This window comes from Felis catus, chromosome A1, assembly GCF_018350175.1.
Source record: "Felis catus isolate Fca126 chromosome A1, F.catus_Fca126_mat1.0, whole genome shotgun sequence".
In the NCBI taxonomy this organism is placed as follows: Eukaryota; Metazoa; Chordata; class Mammalia; order Carnivora; family Felidae; genus Felis; species Felis catus.
In genome coordinates this window covers 26247313-26274823 of record NC_058368.1, presented here as the reverse complement: position 1 = coordinate 26274823, position 27511 = coordinate 26247313, and the positions used below count along the sequence as shown (strand labels likewise).

General features: G+C 33.7%; 1 protein-coding gene across 7 annotated transcripts in view; it reads right to left on the bottom strand.

The window, feature by feature from the left end:
- TSC22D1 (TSC22 domain family member 1) overlaps positions 1 to 27511 on the bottom strand; it is a 134884-nt gene that overhangs the window by 87568 nt on the left and 19805 nt on the right. For 2 of the 7 annotated variants that reach the window (XM_023251721.2, XM_023251728.2), the window contains exon 3: positions 11907 to 13870. The exons of 1 other annotated variant lie outside the window; for it this stretch is intronic. In XM_023251721.2, the coding sequence (XP_023107489.2) occupies positions 13510 to 13870 (361 nt within the window). In that variant the 3' untranslated portion in view covers positions 11907 to 13509. Of the gene's footprint in view, positions 1 to 11906; positions 13884 to 27511 lie in introns of those variants that run through there. 4 more of the 7 variants (XM_023251725.2, XM_023251724.2, XR_002741165.2 and 1 more) reach the window with 4 other exon arrangements.

The window sequence follows — 27511 nt, the reverse complement described above, 5'->3', positions numbered from 1 at the left end:
AGATGTGGACAACTTTGAGAGAGATTTAGGAGTTAAGTCTGAGCTTTGAAAAGGGAGCAAAAGTAATTCAAAGGAGAAAACACCATCTCTTCAAATAATGGTATTAAAACAACTGGACACCCACATGCAAAAAAAAAAAAAAAAAAAAATTTTTTTTTTTTTTTTTTTTTTTTTTTTTGCCAAAGAAGTTAACTCAAAACTGATCGTCTAAATTTAAAACTCAAAACTGTAAAACTTCCACAAGATAACGCAGGAGAAGATCTAAGTGACTATGGGTATGGCAATAAGTTTTTAGATACAACACCAAAAGCATGACCCACTAAAGAAAAAAAATGATGAAGTGGATTTCATTAAGGTTTAAAACTGCTCCTTTGCAAGAGACACTGTTAAGAGAACAAAGACAAGCCACAGACTAGCAGAAAATATTTGCAAAACACTTATCTGGGAAAGGACTAGTACCCAAAATATACAAAGGATTCTTAAAACACAGTAAGAAAACAGATTTTTAAAAGGGCAAAAAATCCAAACAGACACCTGTCAAAGATGATACACAGATAGGTAAGAAGCTTATGAAAAGATACTTGGTATCATGTCACTAGGGAACTGCACATTAAAACAATGATGCCACCATACATCTACCTATTAGAGTAGCTACGATCCCAAACACCAACAACACAAAACACTGACAAGAGTGTGGAGCTAAAGGAAGTCTCATTGACTGCTAGTGGGAGTGCAAAATGAACGGTTCAGCCGCTGTGGAAGGGTTTGGTGGTTTCTCACAAAGCTAAGCATAGGCTTACCGAAAGACTCAAAAATCACACTACTAGGTATTTTTCCCAATGAGTTGAAAACGTATGTCCATAAAAAATTTGCATATGAATGTTTACAGCACTTTATCCTTAAGTGCCAAAACTTGGAAGAAACCAAGATATAATTCAATAGGTGAAAAAATGAACTGCGGTAGAGTTATACACTGCTAAAAAGAAATGTGCTATGAAGTCACAAAAAGAAAAGGAAGAACATTAACTGCATATTGCAAAGTAAAGAAGCCACTAGAAAAGGCTACATACTGGTATGACTCTAACTATATGAAAGCCAAACTACAGACACCGGAAAAGTTCAGTAGTTGTCAGGGATTGGGATGGTGAAGGATAAAAAGGTGGACAAAAAAAAAAAAAAAAAAAAAGGGGGGGGGTGAGGGGGGACGGATTTTTAAGGGCAGTGAAACTCTTATGTAAGATGCCCTAATGGTGCATACAGGACATTAGGCACACTGAGTGAATCCTAACTTAAACTGTGGTCTTTAATGTATCAAAAGTGGTTTAGCTGCAAGAAATACACTAAATAACTGCAAGATATTAATTAGTAGGGAAAGGAGGAGGAGGAATCGATATAGATACTTTCTGTACCCTTTGGTCAATTCTTCTGTAAACTTAAAACTGCTGCAAATATGGGCACCTGGCTGGCTCAGTTGATGGAGCATGTGACTCTTGACTGCAGGGTTTTGAGTTTGAGCCCATGTGGAATAGAGTTTACTTAAAAAAAAAAAAAACTGCTTGGGGCCCCTGGGTGGCTCCGTCAGTTGAGCGTCTGACTTCAGCTCAGGTCGTGATCTCACTGTTCATGGGTTTGAGCCCCACGTCAGGCTTTGTGCTGACCGCTAGGAGCCTGGAGCCTGCTTCAGATTCTTTGTCTCCCTCTCTCTCTGTCCCTCCCCTGCTTGCACTGTCTCTCAAAAGTAAATGTTAAAAAAATTTTTTTAAAAAACTGCTATATATAAAGTTTAAAAAGTCCAAAAAAGAAACAAGTGAGGTAACAAATAATGAAGAGACTGAATATGGGATGTAAGGAAGAGACCACTCCATGGTTTTTGACATAATGAGCTAAACGATGGTGCCGCACTGAGAAAAATAGCTCAGGATTGGACATTTTAATTTGCTTTAATTATCCAAGTGAATATCAAGACTGGAGCTTTGAGGAAGGGCTAGAGGGGAGGGGGGAGATAAACATTTGGGGAGAGTTAACAAAGGTATTAAACCATGGTAATAGATAAGATCATCTAAGTGTAAAGGGAAAAGAGGTTAAGGGAAAAGCTCAAGGACTGAGCACTGAACTACTCTCCATAGTGTATAAAAAAATAAGACCAGCAACAGCAACTAAAAAGTAAAGGCAGGGAGGGAAACCAGAAGTATATGCTGTTATGGAAGTCATAAAGAGGGTGTTTCAGAGGTAAAAGTGTTCAATTACACTGAATTCTGCTAAAAGGTCAAAACAGCACAGGTTAAGTGCCCAGTGGATTTGGCAACAGGGAGGACTTGGGTGACCTTGACAAGAGCAGTCCTAGCAGTATTAGATGCAAAAGCCAGATTGGAACAGATTGAAAAGTAAATAAAATTTGAGAAACTGTAACATTATGAGCAGACAATTCTTGGTAATAAAAGTGAGAAGAGATTGCATAAGTTAAAGGGGGCGAAGATTAAGTAGTTTCCTCTTCTTAACATGATATATGACTGAATAACTAGACACAATAATGATCCAACAGAGAAGGAGCTTTGTTCCTAAGAGAGAAAGTACTACAGCCACAAAGTCCTTGACAAGATATAAGAGACACAACCAGGCTCCAGAGGATAACAAAAAAAGCAAGATTTTGAAAAGAGGTGTACAAGTGTAGAAGCATCTTAATATCACCAATGTTTGGGAGATGCATGAAATTTAGTGCTAAATGATTCATTAAATGAATCAAATTAAATAATTATAATGGCTTAGAAGGCTCCTAGTAAAGCACCATTACTTGTGTAAGGACAAACCAAATTGAAGGCAAATTCAAACATTTAAAAATGCTCAGTGACTTCCAGTTTCCTTCCAACAAGTACAAGTTGTCACTTCCTGAGCATACAACAAGAAAAAAGCTACACTGAAAATTAACAAATTCTCTTATATCCATCAGAGATCTAAGGTCACAGGATCAACTGCCAGCCCCAAAACTGAAGAACTAGGCAAAATACAGATATCAGCAGCTTGCCAGGAGAAACCACCACTGAAGCCAGCCGGGTAGAAAAACATAAAAGGAATTGACTAACTGCTAGAGACTGAGGGCCCATGAACTTGAGAGATTAAAAATTTTCGGGAAATCAACTTTAAGGGGCCTGTTACATTTTCATGAGTTTTATCTCCAGAAGCCCCATCACTTTCTCAAGGTAAAGAACAGAAAAATCTCTTCTAGTTCTGGAAGCAGAAGGAAAAATAACCATTTTGAAGTACACCCAGAGCATATGGTTCTCCTTAACAAAGGGCTGCCCTCAAGGAAAATTATTTAACCAAAGCCTAACAAAATGGAGAAAGAAATACCCAAATCACGCCCTTTCTACCCTTTGCGTCTCATAAGGGGAAAGGTAGGGGGATGCTTGTGAAGGTGAAAGCCCACAGGAGAGTCCACTAAAAGATTGAGACCATTGACAGGACCACAAAGAACTTCTTCTATCCCCACACCTTACCCACCAAATCAACAAGGAATTACAATGGAAAGAAGGCTCTGATTCTATTTATAAAGGAATCTCTATGCAATCAGAGTGGACCTAAAAAAGCACGCAAGAGGTAATTTCAGCCTGACATATACAGGTAGAGCAAACAGTAAACAGACTAACACCTAGTCAGATCAACATAAAACCTCACTATAGACCTATCTGCTAAGTACCTTTTCCAAAACATCATGTCCAGCATTTAACAAAAAATTACAAGACACCCTAAAAGATTAAAAACCAACAACCAAAAAAAAAAAAAAAAAACCCAAAAACCACACAATATGAATATACAAAGCAAGCATCAGAACCAGGTTCAGATATGACAGATATGTTGGACTAATAGACCAACAATTTCATATAACCATTAACACGCTAAAAGCTTGAGTGGAAAAAGGAGATAACATGAAAAAATGAATGGGTCATGTAACTCTAAGAGAGAATCAAAAGGAAATGCTAGGACTCAAAAACAAAGTCAGAAATGGAGAATGAATTTTGTGGGTTCATAAGTGGACTGCACAAAGCCTAAGAATCCATGAGCTCAAAGATATGTCAACAGAAACCTCCTAACTGAAAAGGAGGGGGGAAAGGAAGATAATATACGAAAACCATGGGACAATTTTAAAAGATGCAACATACGCACAATGGTTACACCAGGAGAAGAAGAGAGAAAGGAACTGAAGAAATATTTGAAAAAATAATGGCTGAGAACGTTCCAAAATTTATGAGACACTACAACACAGATCAAGGAAGCTCAGAGAATATAAAACAGGATAAATCCCAAAATATCTACACTTAGGCATATCACAAACTGTAGAAAATCAAAGACAAAGGAAAAATCTTGAAAGAAGCCAGAGGTAGGAGTAGGAGAGAAGAAATCTTACCTACAGAGGAATAAATCATACAAACAAGAAGAGGAAGTAAAGCAGAACATTTAAAGTGTTGAAAGGGGAAAAAACCCCTACCAATCTAGAATTCTGAATACAGCAAAACTATTCTTCAAAATTAAAGAAGAAAAAGCAACTTTTGTCACCAGTGGACCAGCCTTGAAAGAAATGCTAAAATAAGTTCTCCAGAGAAAAGAAAGATTATATAGGTCATGGGTCTACACAATTTTATTGTGGAAGAGCACCAGAGAAGTGATTATAAAGGGCAAAACAAAACCTTTTATTTTTAAAATTCTAAATTGATGTTAACACTGTTTGTTCAAGATGACAGCAACAATATTTTGGTTGATTATAGCTTATGGAAAAGTGAAACAAAGAACAGCAATGTTATAAGGGATAGGAGAGAAAAAGCAGGAATACTCTATTATATGATATCTGCACTACCCATGAAATGGTTATGTATTAGTTGAAGATAGTTGAGTTGTAAATGTATACTGCAAACTCTGAGGCAACAACTAAAAAAAGTTTTAGAAGTATGCTAAGACGAGAGAAAATGGAATTAGTACTCAAGATCAGAAAAAATTAAAAAAGGGGGGAAACGCAAAATAAATTTTAAAAGAACAAAGGCAATGAAAAGTTACAAACAACATATTAATCCAACTATATCAATAATTGCTTTACATGTAAGTGGCTGAAATATATCAGTTAAAAGACAGAGACTATCAAGTGGATAATAAAAAGAAGACCCAACTACATGCTGTCTATAAGAAATTCACTTTAAATATAAAGATACATGTAGATTAAAAGTAATAGGATGAAGAAATTATACCATGACAACACTTGAAGCTACACTAGCTTCATTAATTTTAGAAAATGTAGACTTCAGAACAAGAAAAAGATCTCAGTGATAAAGAGGGTCATTACTTAATGAAAGGGTTAATTCTCCATGAAGACATAACAAGCCTTACTACACACTTGCCTAACAATAGAGCATCAAAAATATATGAGACAAAAACTGACAGAACTGAGAAAATGATTAATCAATCCACTATTATACTTAAAGACTTCAACACTGCTCTATCAGTAATTGACAGATCCAGCAGATAGAAAATTTGTAAGGGCACAGTTGAACTGAACAACACCAATCAACTGTATCTAAGTGATACCTAAAGAATACTTCATCCAACAACAACAAAATATGCCTCAAGCTCACGTGGAATTTTCACCATGATTAAGGGCCATAAAACACATCATACAAAATTTAAAAGAGTAGAAATCACACTAAGTATGGTCTCAAACCACAGTGGAATTAAACTAAAAGTCAGTAACAAATATTTACAGGTAGATAGAAATCCCAAAATACTTGGGAGATTAAACAACATACTTCTAAAAAACACAGTGGTGTAAAAAAGATTTCAAGAAGAATCTTTAAATATTTCAAACTACAAGAATATAACTTATCAAAACAGTGGGATAGCACAAAACAGTGCTTAGAAAGAAGAGCAATATAAACCTAAGGCAAGCAGAATACAAATTAGAGAAGAAATCAGCGAAACTGAAAATTAAAAAACACAAAACCAAAATCTGGCTATTTTACCAATAAAATTGATAAATCTCTGGCCAGGCTAACAAATAAAAGGAGACACAACTAATGTTACAAATGAAAGAGGGGCCATTACTGCCAGTCTCTTGGACATTAAAAAGATAATAAGGAATATTATGAATAGTTCTATCACCACAAATTTGAAAACTTAAATGAAATGGACCAATTCCTTAAAAGACACATCTACTGAAACTTACATAGGAAGAAATAAACTGAATAGGTTATCTGTATTTTAAAAAAACTAAGTAATTAATAACCTTCACAAACAGAAAGCACCAAGCCGATGGCTTCATTGGTGAATTCTACCAAATATTTAATGAAATGATACCAACTCTCTGCAATCTCTTTCAGAAAGTAGAAAGAGAAGGAACAATTCCTCATTCTATGAGGCAAATCTAGTATCGGAATCAGACAAAGGCATTACAAGAAAGGAAAATTACAGATCAATAGTTCTCATTAACATTGATACAAAAGTATTCAGCAAAACCCAAAGACGTGTATGACACAAAAGTAAATCCTAACGATGTATCAGTATCAGTTCATTAATTGCAACAAATGTGTCACACAAAAGTAAGGGGTTAATACGAAGGTCAACTATGGGAGGAAAAACAGGGTATATGGTTGGAGGTGGGGGTCTCTACTTTCTGGTCAACTGCTCTGTAAAACCAAAACTACTCTTTAAATACAATTTGAAAAGGCATACTAAGTAAAAATATCCCTTGTATCTACTTTAAACACTGAGCTTCTATAAGAAAAATGTTCCTGGGAATATGCATTCATTTTGGCAAAGATATTTGGTAATCAATGGTGCAGAATTCTTTATATTTTGATAGATCTTTCAAATGCCATCTTTGTTGCTTACTGAGTATATGCCCTTGGGCAAGTTTTGAAACCTCTGGTATTATTTTTGTGTGTAAAATGAAAAACATTCCCTTTCTCACAGGTCACAGGTCAGCTGGATTAAATTAGGTAAATATACATAAAGCAGCTGGCCAAAGCTGCACACAGGAGGCATGTGTTTGTTCTTTTCTTTCTCCCTCGCCCTAAAATTCTAATTTACGTAGGGTAATATACCCTATTTCAAACCAGTGTTTCTCAAACAAACCTTTGTTTGAGAAACACGCAACCCTTAAACATTCTATGTCTTCCAGGAGCTCAATTTTAAAATTGGGGGGGTAAAAGGCTAAATATTTAATTGGTAACTTAAAATGCTGTTACGCTACAATAACACTGCTGGAGTAGAGTATTCGCACTATGTTTCAAGAGGCAACATAAGACTATGCCTTCATTAGAATTTAGGCCACATTCTCAGATTTCCAAGACTGCTACTTCACCATCTTCTCTGCTATTTGGGATCTATCCCTAACCTTTCCACTGAAGAACTGCTTTTTGTTTCTAATTTTAATGATGTTACTAAACACCAGTTGATTTTCTTCTCATGGTCAGTCATGTGTCAACAGTTTAGCTCCAACAGGCCTGGTTACCCTTAAATTATCAAGAACCACCTGAAAAGTAACATTTCACATTATACAAGTCATTTAAAATGGTCATTCTGGTTCATCTGAGTCAGAACTAAGCAAGCAAATACAAAATGGAAGACTGTACTTTTTAAACTATGATTTCTTAAAGTTTTAGCCATTACGATAATATTTTTTCTTTCCCGCTGAACTGCACACATTTGCCTGTACCTAAAGACTACTAGCCTAATTTTTAGACACCAAGTATTCTGCATATCACTATAGAACGTTTTTGTGCAAGAGAACCTCAACATGCATAAAATTAAGCACCTTACTGGACAGATATAGAAGGATAAACAAAGTGGCCATGAGTATTCTACAGCCAGTCTGAGCACATCTGTACTGTGTTGGCTCAGTGTCACACATTAAGAAAAACAATGATAAACTGAAGCATGTTCATGGAAGATCTACAAAACCTTCAAGGATTTCACAACTATGTTACGTGAATAAGAACAAGAAAATGGAGGTGCTTAAATCTATTTACAAACAAAAACAAACAAAAAAATGGGCTTGAAATTAATGGGGATGTAACAGCCATCTTAAAATACCTGAAGGCTGTCATGTTTGAAGGAAATCAGACTTGCACTATGTTGTCCAGAACTAGGATCAACATGAGAAGACGGCAGAATACAGATCTCTGAGCTTGCAGTCAAGAGACCGGAGTCCTACAATTGTTTATCAATTGTGTGATGTTAGAAATATAGGAGATATTCCTGGGTATACGCTACTTTGTATGTAAAATGAGGGTGCTAAAATAGATTACTGTCTATGGTAATTTTCAAATAAAATATGCCAAGGAAGCAAATCTTGGATCCACTTCTTACCATTAAGGCATCCTGAATAGGAAATCAGCTACCTCATGAAGTAGTGGGTTCTATCACTAGTTCATATCAACATTATCATTTGCTCTACATATAAAGGTGAAAGTGGAACAGACAGCAAACTATTGTCCACAAACTAGTGTTCTTATAATAAGAATTAAAGGATAGGATGAAAGATTATTGTGGTTTCTATGTTACCATCTATTGAATAAATTATACTACTATTTCTAGGGAAGAACACCTAAATCATTTTTTCAGGTCATTTGTAATGAATATTTCATTTTCCTTTGATTCTAGATACACTAAATACTATATGCTAACACTTTACTCTGAACCTACTTATTATTCCTCAGAGAATAATAGCATAACTTTCTTCTCTAAATGATTTTATATACTAGCCCTTCAATATTATTTTTTAATCCTTATAGAACAAATTCCCCTAAGTTACAGTATAAATGAATGTTTATAAGACTCAAATTAATTTCTCAAACCAAGTAAAAATTATTCAGTACAACAGTTTTCTAAGTTCTAGATATCATTTAATAAAAATGGGCAAAATGAAGCCAGGCAACAATCTCACGGAATATGTACTCAACTTTCCATACAAAGTATATTTTAATAGCACTCAAAGCTTAAGAAATGGTAAGTCAAAACTGGATGATAAACACTAAGAGACCACAAGTAAAACATAGCTTAAAATACAGGAGGCTAAGTACACCAAAGGTACAATGTCTATAGATGTATCTAAACGCACTCCAAAGTCATATAAAAACAATCTGTGGCTTATCCTTTTTTTTCTGGGAGAGGTTTATTTAAAAAATTATTTTCCTAATTCTACACCTGTCTGAAAATCCAAGGATATCTGTTGTAGTTTACTTCCCCATCAGACATCACATTGAACACATTCTTTGAACATTTTTCTACCTATGCCATACCTTACCTCTTGAGTAGAGATCCCTTTGATCATAATTCCTGAAAACTCCGATGTATACTTTGAAGTTCCCTAACATTTTTACTGCAGTAATCTAATTACCTTAGATGATATTTAGTGTTAAAAAATTTTAGAGCATCTTTGTGCTTATTTTTGAAAACAAAAATCTTTCACATTTTAGGACTAAATTAATATGTAATCTTTTTAATGGGAAATAAAAATACCTGAATAAAAAGAAAACAAGAAATTACATGGGACATCTAACCAATGGACGTTTTGCTCAATTGTTTCAATATAGCAAAATAAGATCTGAGCTTGTATTTACAATAAACTGCAAGATCAGTACTTTGCCAGTCACACTGCTTATGTGACGTTTACTTTTTTTAAACAAAAGCTATTTTTTAAAAAGTCTCCTCACTAATGAACATCAAAATTTTACACTACAGTTAATCCAATCAATGATGGTGAAACAAGCCTATGTTCTCAACCTTGAAGATACAAAGATAAACCATGTTTAACATTCTGTAATATTTTTATTTTGAAGACCGTGTAGGGAAGCATCCATGTAGTAAGAATTTAAAGTATTTAAAACTCCCATTTCACCATTACTTTTATAGTATGTTTGAAGTTTCTGGTACAGGCTTTTTATTTAAAACTCCACAACCCACTCTTTATACACATATAGTTATGGCTGATAATTTTTTTGTATTCAAGTAAAAAATATAGCCTTCCATTGAAGTAGGTCTGTAAATCTTTTAATGGCTTTAATTCTAAAAACAAAATTTTATCCACAGAATCTTAACTCTTTTCACTCCCTTTTCCAAACTTACCAGACTAATAAAACCAAGAATTTTTAGTTTCCTCCTACCCCACAGACACAGTAACTATTCTAAATCATAATTTCCTTTTTCTTTATTTTTTCAGAGTATAATTTCTTTGGGGAGCCAAACTGTTTCATTTTAATCCACAAGTTGTCATTAATTCAACTTTTATTTCTTGCCTAGGACACCATCACAATGTTCATTTTTAATTTTTAGAGTCCACTTCTTATGTAAGTTTTCTTCAAATCAAAAGGGAAAAACCCTCTTGCTTCTAGCAGACTCTGCATAGAAAAGGTAAATTGTTCCAGTGGCTTCAAATAAGTTTATGTAAGCTATAAAGAATCTCAAAAACCAAGCTTTACCCTTTTCCATGTTGTCTTGATAAGGTTAAAAGCAAGAGACTCTTAAATAAGGTTTCTCCTTCTACAATTATTTGTTCAAACAGAACATTAAAACATTTTTCTTTCTCCTGTTAACAGCTCTTGTGAATTGGATAGTTCTCCAATCAGCCATTATTTCCAAATGTTCTTTTCCTGGGTTGAGAATTTGTCTTTTATATGCTATTTTGTAAGGGATTATATTTTGATCAATCTCACTTCAAAAAACTTGACCATATTATTCCTGATATTTACAATATTTACTCGAGAGTTTTAATGGTTCGTATAATGGACACACAAAAACGGTATCTTAAAAAAAAAAAAATCCAATTCTGAAAACAAAGATGAAGCTTATCAGGAAAATGAGAAAAAAGACTAAATAGATCACTTATTTCATACATTTGGGACTGGATGACCCAATGAAGAATCATTTTAATTTAATAGTTTTTAAAAAAATTTTTTTCCAAAAAGGTTAACATACACAAGAAGAGGATATATATTCAGAAATACTTAGAGGAAGACACATAAAATTAAAATACACTTAAAAATACTGTTGTAGTTTTCATTTTCTACTCCTGAAACAAAAATAAGCCATTTATCAGTAAGTGCATTTTTTTCATGGAGAAAATATTTATTAGTTTTCAAATGATCACATAGTACAAATATTACACAATTAGTCATTCTAGGAAAAAAAATTAGCTTATACTAATAATCATAAAATAAACACTGAAAAATATAGGATTGCATAGTGACACGAAATATTGAAAAATCTGAAAGGAAAATGTATCAAAATAAAAGTTTAAATAAACAAATCAGTTCACATTAATATACAAAAAGTTTCACTTTTAAATAGCTTTTAGTGGCATGAGGTGAATTAAATGCACTTACATTTCTTTTGCACACTTTAAGGAACAGAGCTAAAATTTAATCAAAGCATGAGGTTAAGAGATTAAATCACTTTTCATCTTTAAAACTGAAACAAAAGGCTAATCGCACAGGCCATAAACTTGTTGGTACTGTGGTTCCAAGAGTTCAACTAGCTTAATTTCCAAGCAAATTTCACTTTCAGTTCCCCTCAGTTCTTTCTAAAATGTTGGGTAGTTATTTTTTAATTTATAGGTGTCTGTGAAGACTCTTATCCAAATTTAACAAAAACAAATCAAGCATACAAAGCTATAATCGTTTATGGGAATTCAGAGCTCCCTACAGAAATTTTAGTTCAAACTGATCTTTTAAACCTTTAAGTACTATACAAAAATTCGTAACTAATGGGGGGAAAAAAAGGTCTCATAGAGAGGCGACACGCCAGGTATAACTTAGCAAATGTGGCTCCTAAGACCTTCAAGATCATTTTAGATGCTTCCATATTAATAACTCGAGGATTCTTATTCCTAAACTTTATACCAAATAAAACAAACTGGCAGCATCAGGTAGCTTTTAAAAACTTCTTTAATAGCTTTTGACTGATCAGTTAATAGATGCCAAAGAGAAAAACAGAAACATTTTGATAACTACTTCCGTTTGGATCAAATGTTTTGCAACACTTATTCACATGTGGAGACTTATGCCCATACTACTAACTGCCTGTGCTCTCTACATGCGTCTTTGTTTCAGTATCGTTCAAACTTTAGAATGCCTTCAATGCAGAACAATACCTCAAATTTAACAGGTATTTACTACTTTAGAAGACCGAACAAGCTACTTTGATCTCAGAAGATGTCTCCTCTACTTCTATACTGGAACCTTTGTTGACTTGACAAATAAGAAGGCTCAAGAGCAGAAAAAGATAAGCTAAAAGAGTGTATCCTAATAATAAAAGCAATTTGGAAATAGTTAAGAAGTTCACCTTTTTATTTACTAGTTCCTTTCAATGCCAGGCAACAAAAAATAATTTTGTAAGTTTTCTGGATCTCCTATACTACTAAAAACAAAAAATTTGCCTGCTTCATTAAGGTGATTTTCAATCCCACAAATCTTTTAAGTGAAACAGAGAGCTGCTTTTAAAAGAAAGGAGTCTCTCATACTTTCTCTATTTCAGTCTTCTGAATAGAAAGGAATATTTGCATGGCCATGTAAAACTCCAATCTGAAAAAATTATTTCATTATTTGAGCCTTTCCGTTTCCAGACCAAGAGTACACGAGAGTAAATCTTAAAGTTTATAAATGACAAGATCAGGTGGCTCTCTCATCCTTGTGTCTTCTAGATATATTGCGTGGCTCCGTTCACCACTGCCTTCCAAACTGCAGGTGCTGCATGTGTGACAGATATCATCCATGAAGGCTCTGCTAGAAGAGTTCCTTTTGCTGAAGAAGTATGATGTTTACCAGTTGAAAGAAATCTGGGCAATTAGAGAACAAATAAACCGGTCTCCCATTATCAAGATACCTGGAGTCACAGAAGGAATCCACCAAGGAAAAATGAAAACTTGCCAAAGACACCAAAGTCATGTTCTACCCATTGTAGATGATAAGAACTTCCTGGAATCAAATCCTACCCTTGGCATCAAAGAAACTAAGAGAAAACCATCTTAATGCCATGGGAAACATCTAGGACAAGGCTCTTTTGCCACAAATAACATTATTCCTAGGGACTGGAAAACTACTTATGAGTATATATTTAACATAGCTTTCAGGGATAATATATCCTGAAACTTATATTCATTCACATTTATCTCATTAAAGAATGAAGCCTCAATTTGACAGTAAAACCATAATGGTACTATCATTGTATCTTCTAAAAGATCTAATTAATATGAAGTCCTAAAGTTTGAGGTAGGAAAAAGACCAAAAAGTTCTCTCTAACAGGGTAGGATAACACCTGGACATCAGACTTGTGCAAATTAGGAGAGCTCAGATGTCCAGCTTGCCCAAAGATGAAATACAAAAACTTCTTTTTTACCTTCCGGTAATAAAAGAGCACTTAGAAGTCCACTAATACCATTAAACATTAAAATGGGCAAATATTCCTTTTAAAAATTCCTGTGCACTTAACACAGGCAGTCACCAAATCTAGTGCCCCAAATCATCCACTGCTTTAATTATCTGGAGAGAAAATTAAATAAATTTTAGGCCTCTTTTCTGAATGGGCACTAGTTAGCATTCTCAAGAAAAAACAAACAGATTGCAGCCCCACTTGGTTCTTATATGAACCCAAGGAGTACACCAATAGAATTAAATGGGCAATGGACGGACACTCCGATCTATAAATAAACCCAAGTAAATAATGGAAAGCACCCACTTGTTTATTATCCTTTCCCACTCTCTCCAGAAGCTGGATATTCTGCCTCCAAGGGTTCAGTGGAGAAAGTGGACCCCTGACGTCAAAAGCTCTCCGTGGTCTTGGCTGTATCTGTGGTTCTAGGATCACTCCTTGCACCTCTGGTAGGAGAGAAGCACTGAAATAGAGAGCTGAATATAGATTTAAGAAAAAATTCTTATTAAGAAATTACATTCTCTGGTCATTTGAGTTTGCAATGACTTATCCTCAGGATAAAAAGGAGCTACCTTTGGGCACACTTTCTTTAGTGCCTTCTTAATTTGAATCTTTGAAATCTGTCACCACAAACGATTAATTCTTCAGTAACCTATTAAGAAGGGACCTATCTTGGTGTAAGCCATAACACACTCTGTGACAAACCACCCAACTTCAAGTGGAAGACCGAATCAAAAAATGATAAATTATGACTAGAACAAGAGCACAGCAGCACAGTTGTCTTAAAGGGACAGGGAAAGGAACTCGACCTCCGCTATATCAAAGGAGGAGTCCCAGTTAATTCTTCTGTCAAAGAGAAGAAGATGGATTGAAAAGGAGAAACAGAATAATCAAGCATATTAACAGGAACACTACTAAACTTTGGGAAGTGTCTAAGAAGCTGAATTTGTTCTTGTTTTTAAGTCTTCAGTAATTTAAAGACTTAAACTACAGTCCCACATTATAGCAATACAAAGCTAAACCTAAATTTTATCAAGCTAGGACCACCATCACTGAAAAAGAGTTTTTCTTCAAGCACTCATATTTAAAAGTGGGAGGGCAGAATACTGTACATAGGTAATACAATCTAAAAATCTTTTTTAAATGTATGATCATTTGGTTTTGGGTCAAGAAGGACCAGGAAATAAATCATTAATGGCTACAATGCAGAAATTAAAGCAGTAAGATATACTCAAATAATAGATGATGACAAAGATACTGGAAAATAGTTTGCTTTATTATAGGAATAAGGTAAATAAGAGAAGGAAGTTCAAAGCACATAGCATCTGATCAAGGAAAAGCTGAAAGGAGAATAAGATAGGCAGATATGTATTTAAAGTTATAGGGACTGCAGGATAAATTTTAACAGTGGAAAACAGACCAATTATACTTTGTGGTACAGAGTGATATATCCCTATTAAATTTCAGATCTTCTTCTAACTAGAAAGGTGCTGCACATTCCTGTTGTATTGAACATAATCACACTATCCTATTTCATGGACATGTTATATTTGGGGATAAATTAAGAAAAAAACTGCTAATCAAGTAATTTTCTTTCTCACGCCAACTGGTTATCACAAGGGTTCCTTACCTGTTAGTGGAACGAGGACTGTGCTCTCTTGTTCTCTATCAATCAACCAACAAAGGTTATAGTCTCAGCACTAAGAAGGTAGCAACCAACCAAAGTTAGTGTTTTAATGCCTTCACTTCCTCCTGGCTCTGCCAGCCAGTTTGGAAATATACCAACACAGCTGAAAAGGAATCGTTATTCCATTACCTAACAATATTTAGACTCAATTTTTTTTTAAAAGCCTGAAGAAGAAAGAACAAGCTAACCCTTCTGCTTTAGGAATATATTCAATTCTGTACAAGTGAGAAATGAAAACAGTTTGGACTAAGAAAAGAAAATCTATGATTTAACCATCAAATCTGTGATTTCCAAAATGTAAAGAAGTGAAAAAAGAAATCTAAAAGAAGTCAACGGGGTGAAACTTCCATCTAGCAAGAGGTAGCAAATAAATTAGTACGAAAGTACTTTACAAGCCTATGTGGCAGCTATTTTCTTATTTTAAGTTTCCAATAGATTTTAAATCCTCAGGTCTTTTAGTTTTAAAGACTATACTTTTTAACCAGTAGCTTACAACAGTATTTTACAGTATAATCACATTGAGGAGGTATATGAGGGACGATGACAGGAAGGAAGTACAAATTAGAAAAAGATCTGAATACTAAATATCTCAAGAATGGCACTCTAGGTATTTTCAGGAGTCCAAAAAAAAACAAAAAACAAAAAACAAAAAACAAAAACAAAAAACAAAAAAACAAACAAACAAAAAAAACCCCCACTATAATCCCAAAAAGATTAACAAGGTATTCCACAGTTGGAGTTCTTAAGGTACGACTTTTTAACAGATGAGAAAGGTTTAGAATTAATACATCAGAGCCATCTCATTTATGTATTCATTGTACCTACTGTAGTCCCTCTGAGACAGACAGACAGAGACACACACACACACACACACACACACACACACACACTAGCACACACTAGCAGTACCTACAAAACCCCAAGGTTTTGCTTTCCAAGTTTCCATTTACCCTGTTCAACCATGATCCGGAAGTAGATTATCCTCTTTCTGACACGTCGTCAGGAGGTCAACAGCAGCCTAATGCTACATCACAAGGCAAAGGTCATTCACTTCACTTCATCTCATCTCTAAGCATTTTATCATCTCACATCATCACAAGAGAAAGAAGGGTGAATACAGTAAAATAAGATCTTTTGACAGTGAGACAGACCACATTCACATTATTTTTATTAGGGTACACTGTTATAATTGTCCTAGTTCATTATTAGGTTATTGTTGTTAATCTCTTACTGTGTCTAATTTACAAATTAAACTTTATCATAGGTATGTTATGGTACAGGAAAAAACACAGTATATACAGAGTTTGGTACTATATGTGTTTTCAGATATCCACTGGGAGTCTTAGCACATAACCCATATAGGTAAGGAGAGACTACTGTATACTGTGCAATCAGGTGCTACAAAAGTCTTTTTTACATTATGAAAAAAATCACCCTCTAGTCTTTTCCAGTTAATTTCCTTAACAAATCATTCTTTTTCATGTCTAATATTTCAATACAAACTAATAACATTAAAGATTTCCAAATTAATGAGATCTAAGTAAACCTTAACTATTTTATGATATAGTTTAAAAAAACAGATTCAGAAACTATAAAAAATATGATTTTCCAAATTTTCCAGTTTTATTTCTTGAATACTAATCAATAGTAACAATACTTCTGATTGAAAATACAGGTCAAAAGGGAGCATTCCATTTTGGAATAAAAGATATTAACTGCTGAATTTTTTTTTAAGTTACAGGCTCACTTAACTTTGAAAATGAAAAACAACTCCCAGGAAATCATATCTTGCTCAGATTAACAGTGGGCTAAGTTTACAATTTCCCCTTCAATAGGAGCTCTAAACCACTGATTTACTTACCACACCCCCACAGAATTTATAAATTAAAAATACAAACATATTTAAAAAACCAAATGCCCTTAGGATAGGTTATAGGGCTGGAGAAGTAGATACACTCATAAAAACTTCTCCCAAGTGAGATTATTTTCAAGATATAACTTCTTGATTTTGCTTAAAGTAACAAAACTTATGGATTCAACATACTCATACTCAACATACTCATACTCTGAATACAGATTTCCCTAAATAGAAATTATTTGAATCCTTGAGGAGAGGTGATATCTCTCTTGCTTCAGGAGTTAATTATTTATGATGATTGTGGATTTGATCATATATCATTTATAAAGAAAAATGTAAAGGCACTTACAAAATGAGATCGTTATTCAAACAAGAAAGAACAACCTTTGCGAGACTACCATTGATAAAGGCTCTTAAGAATGACACAGTAGGACCTTACCTAATTCTATTTTAATAAACAGCATTCTTCTATGTAATGTTTAAAGAGATGAAAACAATAAGCACTCCACTGGAGAACCTGTATTTCAACCACTAGAGAATAAATTCTAAAACAAAGCTAACAAAATCACCTGTGCTAAAATGTCACAAAGGAACTCAAATGGATGTTAGGAGGTCTATCAATCCACTAGTACTTCAATAAAATCATTTTAACATTATCCCTAAGTATTTAAATTTTTAAAGATTCTTACTGAAAATCCAGGTATATTCAAATCAGAAACAATAAACCTAAGTATTTCGTACTTAAACACCACTGAGAAATTCTCCCAAAATATGCAAACTAGACTATTTGCAATACTTGTTCTCAATACTAAATTATTAAATGAGCATATATTGCTTATTAGTTTTAAGCATTTCTAATACCGAAGAAAGAGAAAAGGCTAAGCCTAATCATTTTTAAGCAGTGAAATGCAAGGTAATGTGTTTCTACAAAGACTATTTCTATTCCTTTGTATTACAACTGACTGAAATTGAACTTGCTAATTTACAGATTTATAGATTATTTACAAAATAAAACATTCTACACTAAACTGGAAGCATGATGTAACATATTCTTATTTTTTTAATCACTAATCATTCTTACTGGTCCTAAGGCACGTCTATTAAAAAAAAATAATAATCATCATCTCACAAACCCCTTCAAGTGCCCAGAACAGTCCTAGCTGGCATTAAGAAAATAAAAGAACATCCTTAACAGAAACCATGAGAGTCTATCTCCAGACCCTAGAAGAGTGCTTGGCACAGTTAATTCAGTAAATATTATACAAATGAAGTCTACTGATCAAGAAACAAACACACAAAAAAATTTTGTCAAGTGGCTGATGTCTAAAGTAGACACTAAAAAGTTCAACTTTCTAATCCTAAGGAAAATAAAATCAAAAGTATTACTTTCATGTACCTTTTTGGGGGTCATCAGCTTCTAGGATTAATTTTTCAATATGGTCAGCAGAAAACAAACGTATCCTAGGATGATACAAATTTTAGCTAAACTTTAACACCCGTTATAGATTTTCTAATCTTCTTTTCCAGATTTAAAATCAGTAAGAAAAGAACCCAGGTATTGCCAGAACATCCAATTTAAAAATTTCATTTTGAGAAAGTGAAATCTTGCCAAAAAACAAGCAAACAAACAAACAAAACCAGCTACCTTAGAATTAGTCACAGTATTGTAATGACTCTGGAAGGAAAGATTACTTCTTAGCTACAATCTTATATTTATTGTCAAGTAGGTCACACCTCAAAAACGCCAAAATAAGGAAGAAAGCCTGAAACTTTAAGGAATGCATACCAATATGAGGATATACACTTATCATGGAAAGCAATTTCCTAAAAGAAAGTTGTAATGAGAATGATGAACCTTAACTACTAGAATGTTTCAAGAACTACCAAATTCCAAGATTTACCACTGTATTTTCTCTTCGTCCTTTTGGAAAAGATGCTATCCAAAAATGTTATTGGGATTCAAGTTACTCCACTAGGTTTAAACATCAAGTATTTGTCAAAAGATAAACAAGAAAGAGACAAGCAATGGGTCTTCACGTTCCACTGATTAAGGTAGAAGATGAAATAAAACAGATAAGGAAACAACGCACAATACATTTTTTAAAGTAGTTAATCCACTATAGAATAAAAGATAAAACACAATCATAAAAAATATATATCGACTATAAAAAAGGCAACTTCAGGATCAAGAAGACCAAATATTTACATTTGCTACTGCCTCTTTTGAATGAAAAAAAGGCTTCCAGATTTGACAAAAAAAAGAAAGTCAATTTTAAGAAAACGCTCTAAATTACTCTTGCAAATTCTTTTCATAATTAATGCAGCCCATTACTTTTATCTCTTTTTCACCTGTTTATTTTACTATATGAAATATTTGGCTTTGTTCTTACAACGGCCAGCATATCCTGAAGTACATGTAAGATACTGGGAGGAAAAAAAAAAAAAAAAAAAGGATCGTCTTTTGATCACATTTTTTTATTCCAAGATCTTGTGTTGTGCTACTTCCCTAAAGACTGCATTCAGACATAGATGAATATAAAAGACTACAGAAAGAAAAAGTTATGTTTTATGAATTATGCTGCCGTTACGTTAATTCTTTTGTGACACTTATCCACCTATGACAAGAAATATATTATCAACAACAAAAAGATAGTAAAGAATTAAATTCAATAGGTTCTGATCAAGTAAGATTCATTAATGGATGCTAAAACTAATGGGTGAATATATGATGAGAAACAAGGCATTTACAGTGTCTCAAAATATCTCCCCACAAAAAAACCTTGCTATTTACAAAGGGGAAAAAGAGTAATTTTTAAAAGTATAGAAACTTGGCAGACACCTCCTTAACCAAATGATCAAGATAACGTCACCAGTAAGGGAACAAATCAATATCACATTTCTCCTGATACAATGCACTGATAAGGACATACTATCATTTCTGTGGTATTCTTGCCAAAAATGCATTATCCCAATCTGATCACAAGAAAACATCAGACACACAAATTGAGGGACATTCTAACTAGTTACTCTTAAAAAGTGTCAAAGTCAAGAAAGGCAAAAAGACAGAATGAAGAAGCATCTCAGATTGAAGGAGACTAAGGAGACATGACAATTAAGTACAATAGTATGAGATCCTAGGTTAGATGCTGGACCAGAAAAAGGTCATTTAGTGAGTGGACAATGGTCAAAATTCAAATAAAGTTTACAGACTGGTTAGTATTAATATTAATTTCTGATTTGTTCTATGGTTATATAAAATATGACCATTAGGGAAAAGTGGGTGAAATATATGAGAACTCTATGAAGTAATTTACAACGTTTTAGTAAGTCTAAAGTGTGCACGGCCTGATGCAGGGCTCAAACTCACGAAATGCGAGATCATGACCTAAGCTGAAATCAAGTCGGAAGTTTAACCACCTGAGCCACCCAGGAGCCCCTAAAGCTATTTTAAAATAAAAATAAAAAATGAGATAGTCTGGGGGTATCTGGGTGGCTCAGTCAGTTAAGTGCCTGACTTCAGCTCAGGTCATGATCTCGTGGTTCACGAGTTCAAGCCCCGCACAGGGCTGGGTGCTGACAGCTCACAGCCTGGAGCCTTCTTCGGATTCTGTGTCTCCCTCTCTCTCTGCCCTCCCCTGCTCGTGCTCGCTCTCTCTCTCTCTCACAAAATAAACATTAAAAAAAATGAGAAAGTCTGAATAAGGTACCATATTTGACACACCTATGAAATGTCCACTAAGAAATATAAGTCTACATTTTTTAATTTGAAAAGCTTACACTAATCTTTATTTAAAAGTCATCCTCATGGAAATAACAGCATTGTCCTATTCTATACTAGTACCAGAAAATTAATCACATGGTGATAGTCTTAAGTTTTTTAATATCTTTGGTAAATAGTTCTCTATACAGAGAACTGATTCAGAAGAAAGTATAGAAGAGATCAAAAGACAAAATCTTCCCACCTACAAACAGAAAAACTAAATTATGTTTATGTCAAGCAACTAGCGTAGAAATTAACTTTAGACTACAGCAAACATACGATAGAAAAGATGGATAAAAAAACAAAAGCACTTCCAATTTAAATTATTATATATGAACTTACACTGCTGTATTATAAAAATAGAAGGAATAAAAAATTCTCATTGTTTTCTTTAAAAATGTCCATAGGAAACAAAGCTTAGTGTCATAAGTGTCCCTCTTGCATTTTTTTTTACTTAAAAATAATGACACTCCCAAATAATTTTTTTTTTTTTAATTAAAATCACTTAAGTAATCTCTATACCCAAGGTAGGGCTCAAACACACAACCCAAGATCAAGAGTTACATGCTCTTCCACCTGAGCCAGCCAGGAGCCCCCCAAATAATTTACTCTACTTTCAATTATAAAATCAGTTACAAATATTCATGATCATCTGGTACCTAGGTAGCTCAGTCAGTTAAACTTCAACTCTTGATTTTGGCTCAGGTTCCTGAGTCCAGAACCCCACTGGATTGTGCTCTCTGCCCCTCCCCCTTGCTCACATGCGTGTGTGTGCTCGCTCTCTCACTCTCCCTTTCAAAAATAAACTCAAAATTTTTATTTTATTTTTTAACATTTATTGAGCCTCATATATAGCAAACAATATATTATGCATTATAGATATACTGCCTTATTCAATCCTCTAACTCTGACATATACAATATTAAAATAATCACAATTTTATTGATAAGAAAAACTAAGGCACAAATTAGTGAAGTAACTCACCTAAGATCATACACCTAGTAAGCAATAGAGAAATTCAAAACCACTTTGTCTCCAGGATCCTGAGTTTTAACTAATTTTATACTTTTCCAAGTCATGTTATTTTCATTAACATAAATATTTTCTTTATAAATACTTAGTATATGACCAACAGCTAAAATAAACATTCTGGGGGCACCTGGGTGGCTCAGTCTTGATTTTCACTCAGGTCATGATGGCAAGCGTTTGTGAGTTCAAGCCCCAATTTGGGTTCCACGCTGCCAGTGTGGAGCCTGCTTGGGATTCTCTCTCTGCCCCCCAACCTCCTCCCCCTTCTCAAAATAAATAAATAAATAAACTTAACAAAACCCCTCCAAAGGCTTTCCATTGTCCTCAGAATAAAATATTCATATGTTAAATAAATATACATACATTCTGTTTTAACTAGAATTCTGAAATTCTTTCCTTCAATTTCATTTAAACATAGATCAGTTGATAGTTATTTGCTTCATCATTTCTATCAACCTATGAAAGTTTGACAAGGCAATAATACTTAGAAAGTGTAGCAAAACTCACTATCTGCAAAATAATCTAGAAACACGTTTCTATTGAGCTTGAAAACCCTAAATCTAAAAGTATATTGGAATGGTAATCAGAAATCTCTCTTACCTTTTAAGTGTCTACAAAGAAGCAAGATGCCAAAAGTTTTTTTTATTTGAATTTCTAGTTTGCACATCCATTGACTTGCCTAACAAACAATATATGCAGTACTCTTAAATGCATTAAGAATTTCATGAAGAGTTTAATGAGTTCAATTATCTTAATGTAATTTAAACATATCTACAACTTAAGTCATCATTTCTATCATGAGCAGGATTAAAATAATAATCTGGCAAAAAATTAGACTTTATTCTCTGACAGCTCAATTCTACTACCCAGAGAACAATCTTCGATTTATTACAGAGTAAACAATACTCTGAATGGATGTTATAGTTGTCCTAAATTGCAACATTTTAAAAAAATTATTTGCAGAGAGCTTGCAATGTACCTACTGAAATTCTTCTATATTTAAGATGGGATCAAACGTCACCTGCCTCCTCCATCTCAATTGAAGTCTAATAAAAATCGATATAATATAATCATATAAATGTAAACATGATATTAGAAGCAATATAACTTTATATAATAAGAACAGGGTGCTTTCCAATTCTTTAAGTTTTTTAAAAGACAAAACAGATATCTAATTACAAATAATGCCTTCAATCTACTCTATTCTATTATATATAATTGATGGAGCCTCAATGTCCAGATAAATTATATACCAGTGACAAAAAAAAAAAAAAAAGTCATAATATCAATAATCACTCATGAGTTTTAGAGAGAGGGTATCTGTTCCACTGGAAATTAAGAACGCATGTATTGATCAACTAATCAGGTAGTTCATTTCCTAACAGTAATAAGAATATACACCAGTAAAATGAGAAATGCCTGACCTGATATGCCATTCTATATTTAAGTACTGGAAAAATACTTTAATCCTGGTATTTTACTGACCATTCAACACTTTCATATCTGATTCCACTTTCCAAACATTTGGGGTATAAGATTTTATTGTCACAATCTATGTCTTGAAAGGGAAAATATTTCCAAAAATAGTAAAAAAGTACAAAGGGAAAAGAATTATCACCACCATCAAGTTAATAACTTAAGAATATGATTTGATATAATTTAAGAAATACAATTTGATATAAGGCATACAGGAAGTTTAGTTAGCATTATATGGGCTATCAATAAAATTTTGTAAAAGCCACAACAGATCTTGGATTAAGCCCTTGAAAGTGCCAATGCTACTCAAGTTCTCAATACAGCATGTGAGACAACTTCACTTATGGATGTACCTTCATTAAGAAATGAAATTCATGGGGGCTCCTGGGTTGCTCAGTCAGTTAAGTCTCCAACTCTTGGTCTCAGCTCAGATCATGATCTCAAGGTTCCCGAGTTCAAACTCTGCATTGGGTCCTGTGCTAACAGCAGGGAGCCTGCTTGAGATTCCCTCTCTCTCCCTTTCTCTACCCCTTCCCCAGTCATGCGCTCTCTCTCAAAAATAAATAAACTTTAAAAAAAAAAAAAAGAAATGAAATTCATGTATAATCTTTCACATATTTTAACAAGTCACTCTTCAAATTTTATTGAGTATAGTACTTTAAAGTAGAAAAAAAATCTCTTTACAGTCCTCCTTCAGATCTTCTGAAACTGTCAAATGCAGCTAGTAGTTTTAAAAATTCTTTCTGCAGTTTTACAGTGGTCTACTTTCAAAGACATTCCTAAAAGAACCAAAAATTCCTTCCTTAATCAACCAATGTATCGTCAGAAACATCTCCAAGAATCATTCTTTTCACCCATTTAATAAATCTTTTAGTCCCCAAAAGACTTCAATTTTTCTCCTCAGAATGGGACATCCCTTTTGATACTCTTAATCCATTTCTCAAATAGGTGCAACATAGGAAATGGATGAATGAGAGATGATAACATTTAGTTGGCTCCTACACTTTGTTAGCAACATCAAGCTTAACTCTAAAACAGAAGACACACAATGTTAGTAAAATGTTCTACATTAATGGTAATCAAAGCATAGAACAAACTGATCAGCCTCCCTATCTCTGAATGTTTACAGAGTTAACATGGGGATACTTTCTATCCTATTTACAGATTTCCCCCAAGAATATACTAACTCATGTGAAATCTATTCCTAAGGTCTGCATTTATAATGATGGGGCCAATTAAATGAGGCTGCAAATATGTCAGTACTGTAGTTCTCAAAATATGTTCTGAAACTTCTGCCAGATGGTTCACTTGGTATATATACTCACATGACAACAATTTTACTTTTATTTCTAATATAAATCAAATACTTATGAAAAATAGGGTGATATAGCAGAAAAGGAACGGTTAGGGGTAGTTGTAGAGATGGGATCCAGTTGGAGTCTGCCACCATTACTTAACTATATGACACAGAACATTTTTTTGTATATAAATTGAAGGGGATTAACATTTCCCAAAGTATGTTACAAGGATCACAAGTTCTACAGGACATTAATAAATGTCAGATGATCAAAAAGGTTGCTAAGGTTGGTAGTCAATAAACAAAATTGTCTCTCTTCTGTAGAATTTCTTGGTCTTTAATACATTAAAACGCAATGTCAACCTCCAAGATATATATAACAAAAAGCATTCCCCAAAATTCCTGGGTTCTAAGAATTGTGTTTTTGTTTTGGGGTTTTTTTTTTTTGGCTTAAAGAACTGGTATTCCAAAAACACTACTTTTGAAACTTTTATACTAGATTTAAAAATCCAGTTCAATGAATCTTTGAAACCTAAAAACCAGGTACTGAACTCATTATCTTATTAAAAGCAAACATTAATTCCATCCATTCTAAGGAGACAGTCTTCAGTCCCATATGGGATTGAGTAGGGAACGGATGGTATTCAAGGCACTATGCCCATCTAAAATAATCTTTACAATGAAAAAGTTTAAGAATCACTTGATTAGGGTAATAGTTCTAGTTTGGAAATATTAACAAACTGCTACAAGACACTATAGTCCTTGCAAGTAACCCCCACCCTCATAAAGAAAGAAAGGAAGATGTGCTTTGTAACAACTTTGTTTCTGTAAATTCAAGAATTTCAAAGCACTTCTCAAATACTTAGATATGATATAGTCCCAGCAGTCTAGGATTCAGAAGACTTAATCCCTGGTGCCTCTATTATTAAGTAATAAATTCCCTTTTCTCATATGCATCTAGAATGCTAATACCAGATATATACCATTCTTAGGAGGATTGAGAGTAGTCACTGTTTTCCTATAGGAATTATTTCTCTTACAGAGACCTAGGGGAGAAAGGCTATACCAAAAATGTCACAAAGGTGCAGAATCACTGGTTCAGAAGGCTATGGTATGTAGAAGGACTGAATATGTAAGCAAGCTTTTAATTTTAATTTACAGTGCTTATGAAAGGAATCATTCTTATTTGCACAGTAATAAAAGCAGCTACCATTTACAAAAACTACTAAGAACTGAGCTAGGTATGCATTACAGCCTTTATCTCCTTTAATCCTCCCAACAACAGTTCAAGGGTAGCTATTACCCCCACTTCACAGGTAAGAAACTTGGGGCTTACATTTATATTTACAAAGGCCATACAATGAAGAGGTAGCATAAACAAGATTAGACATCAGATCTGATGCCAAAGCTAATGCTCATTAACTCTACCTCATTGTGCTCTGTGCTCTTTGTTAATCCATAGCCTAAATTAATCAATTTGAATTAAAAAGCTGTCATGCACACCATATACAGAAACTAAGCATATATAACTCAATTTGAATAATTCAGAAGATATACCAAGATCTTATGATGCTTTTTCAGAGTACTAGACAAAACTCTTGAAGACCAAAACCATGATTTTTCTTTTTATCCTTAGTACTTTTGTTCTGTGCTAGCATACATAACAAGCATTCAAGTATTTCTTAAGTAAATAAATCATCACAATACCAGGAAAGATTAGTACTATAAAAAGCCTCACTGGCTAACAGACAACTGCTTAAACTAGCTTGGATGTTTTTCTAAAATATTTTATATAGCTAGATTTACAGATGTAGGCAACAAAATTCTCTATTAACTTATCAATTATCACCAGATCCTCCTCTTTCCCTTCCATCCTTTTTAAAGGTCTTCTATACCTTTCTGTTTCTGTTTCTTCTCCCCTATTCACATGTTGAGTCTCTAACTCAGACCACTAAATGGCATTTACAGCATTCAGGTCACATATTTATAACCTCAAATACAGCACAATTTGGGTTTTGTTAGGCCAACGTGTCTACTTGTTAAAAGCTTTTGTTTTTGCATATTGGACTCATTTCTTAATAAGCAAATTTAATAAGCAACTGGTAGATCCTCATGAGCTAATAAAAATGTGAGTACAGCTAGAAAAGGAACTAAATCTTTAAATACAAGAAAAAACCCAAAGTGGGTTTCCATTTCATAAAAGGCAATCCCACTTTTAAAACATTCTCCCTTCAAGGTGATTGCCTACACGGATTGGGGAGAATGGCAAATTTAGGCTTTCAAAGTATATCAATAAATAAAATGCCTAGAAATGCAATCAACTTGTACATGATGTGAAAGTCGTATTAGTGGGAAGTGAAATTATGGAAAAAATGATTAGGATTTATATTACTATTAAATAAATTATTATATCCTTTAAGATCTTTACTGTTAACTATAATTTTTAAAAAATTCCAATTGCTTCTTTCTATAGTTCCAATGTTTATAAATCAGGAAAAATATGATGAAAATGAAGGAAAGCAGTTCTACTGTAAAAACTTAAAAAATTTTTTTTAACGTTTGTTTATTTCTGAGAGAGAGACAAAGCGTGAGCAGGGGAGGGGCAGCGAGAGAGGGAGACACAGAATTCAAAGTGGGCTCCAGGCTCTGTGCTATCAGCAGAGCCTGACACAGGGCTCGAACTCACAAACCGTGAGATCATGACCCGAGCCGAAGTTGGACGCTTAACTGACTGAGCCACACAGGCACCCCTCTATTGTAAAAGCTTTAAATTAAAAACTTTAAATTAAAAGAACACCTAATGCAATTATCTCATAAAAAAAATAATAAGCTCTTCTAAGATAATAAGCAAAGAGCCAAAGTAAATCCTGTTTTTCAACTTAATATAAAAGCATTCACATATTTCAAAACATTTTCTTGTTCCAATAAGCACAAGATGAATATAAGCTATCACCATTCAAAATTAAAGATCTGAGTCATAAAATGTACCATTATAAT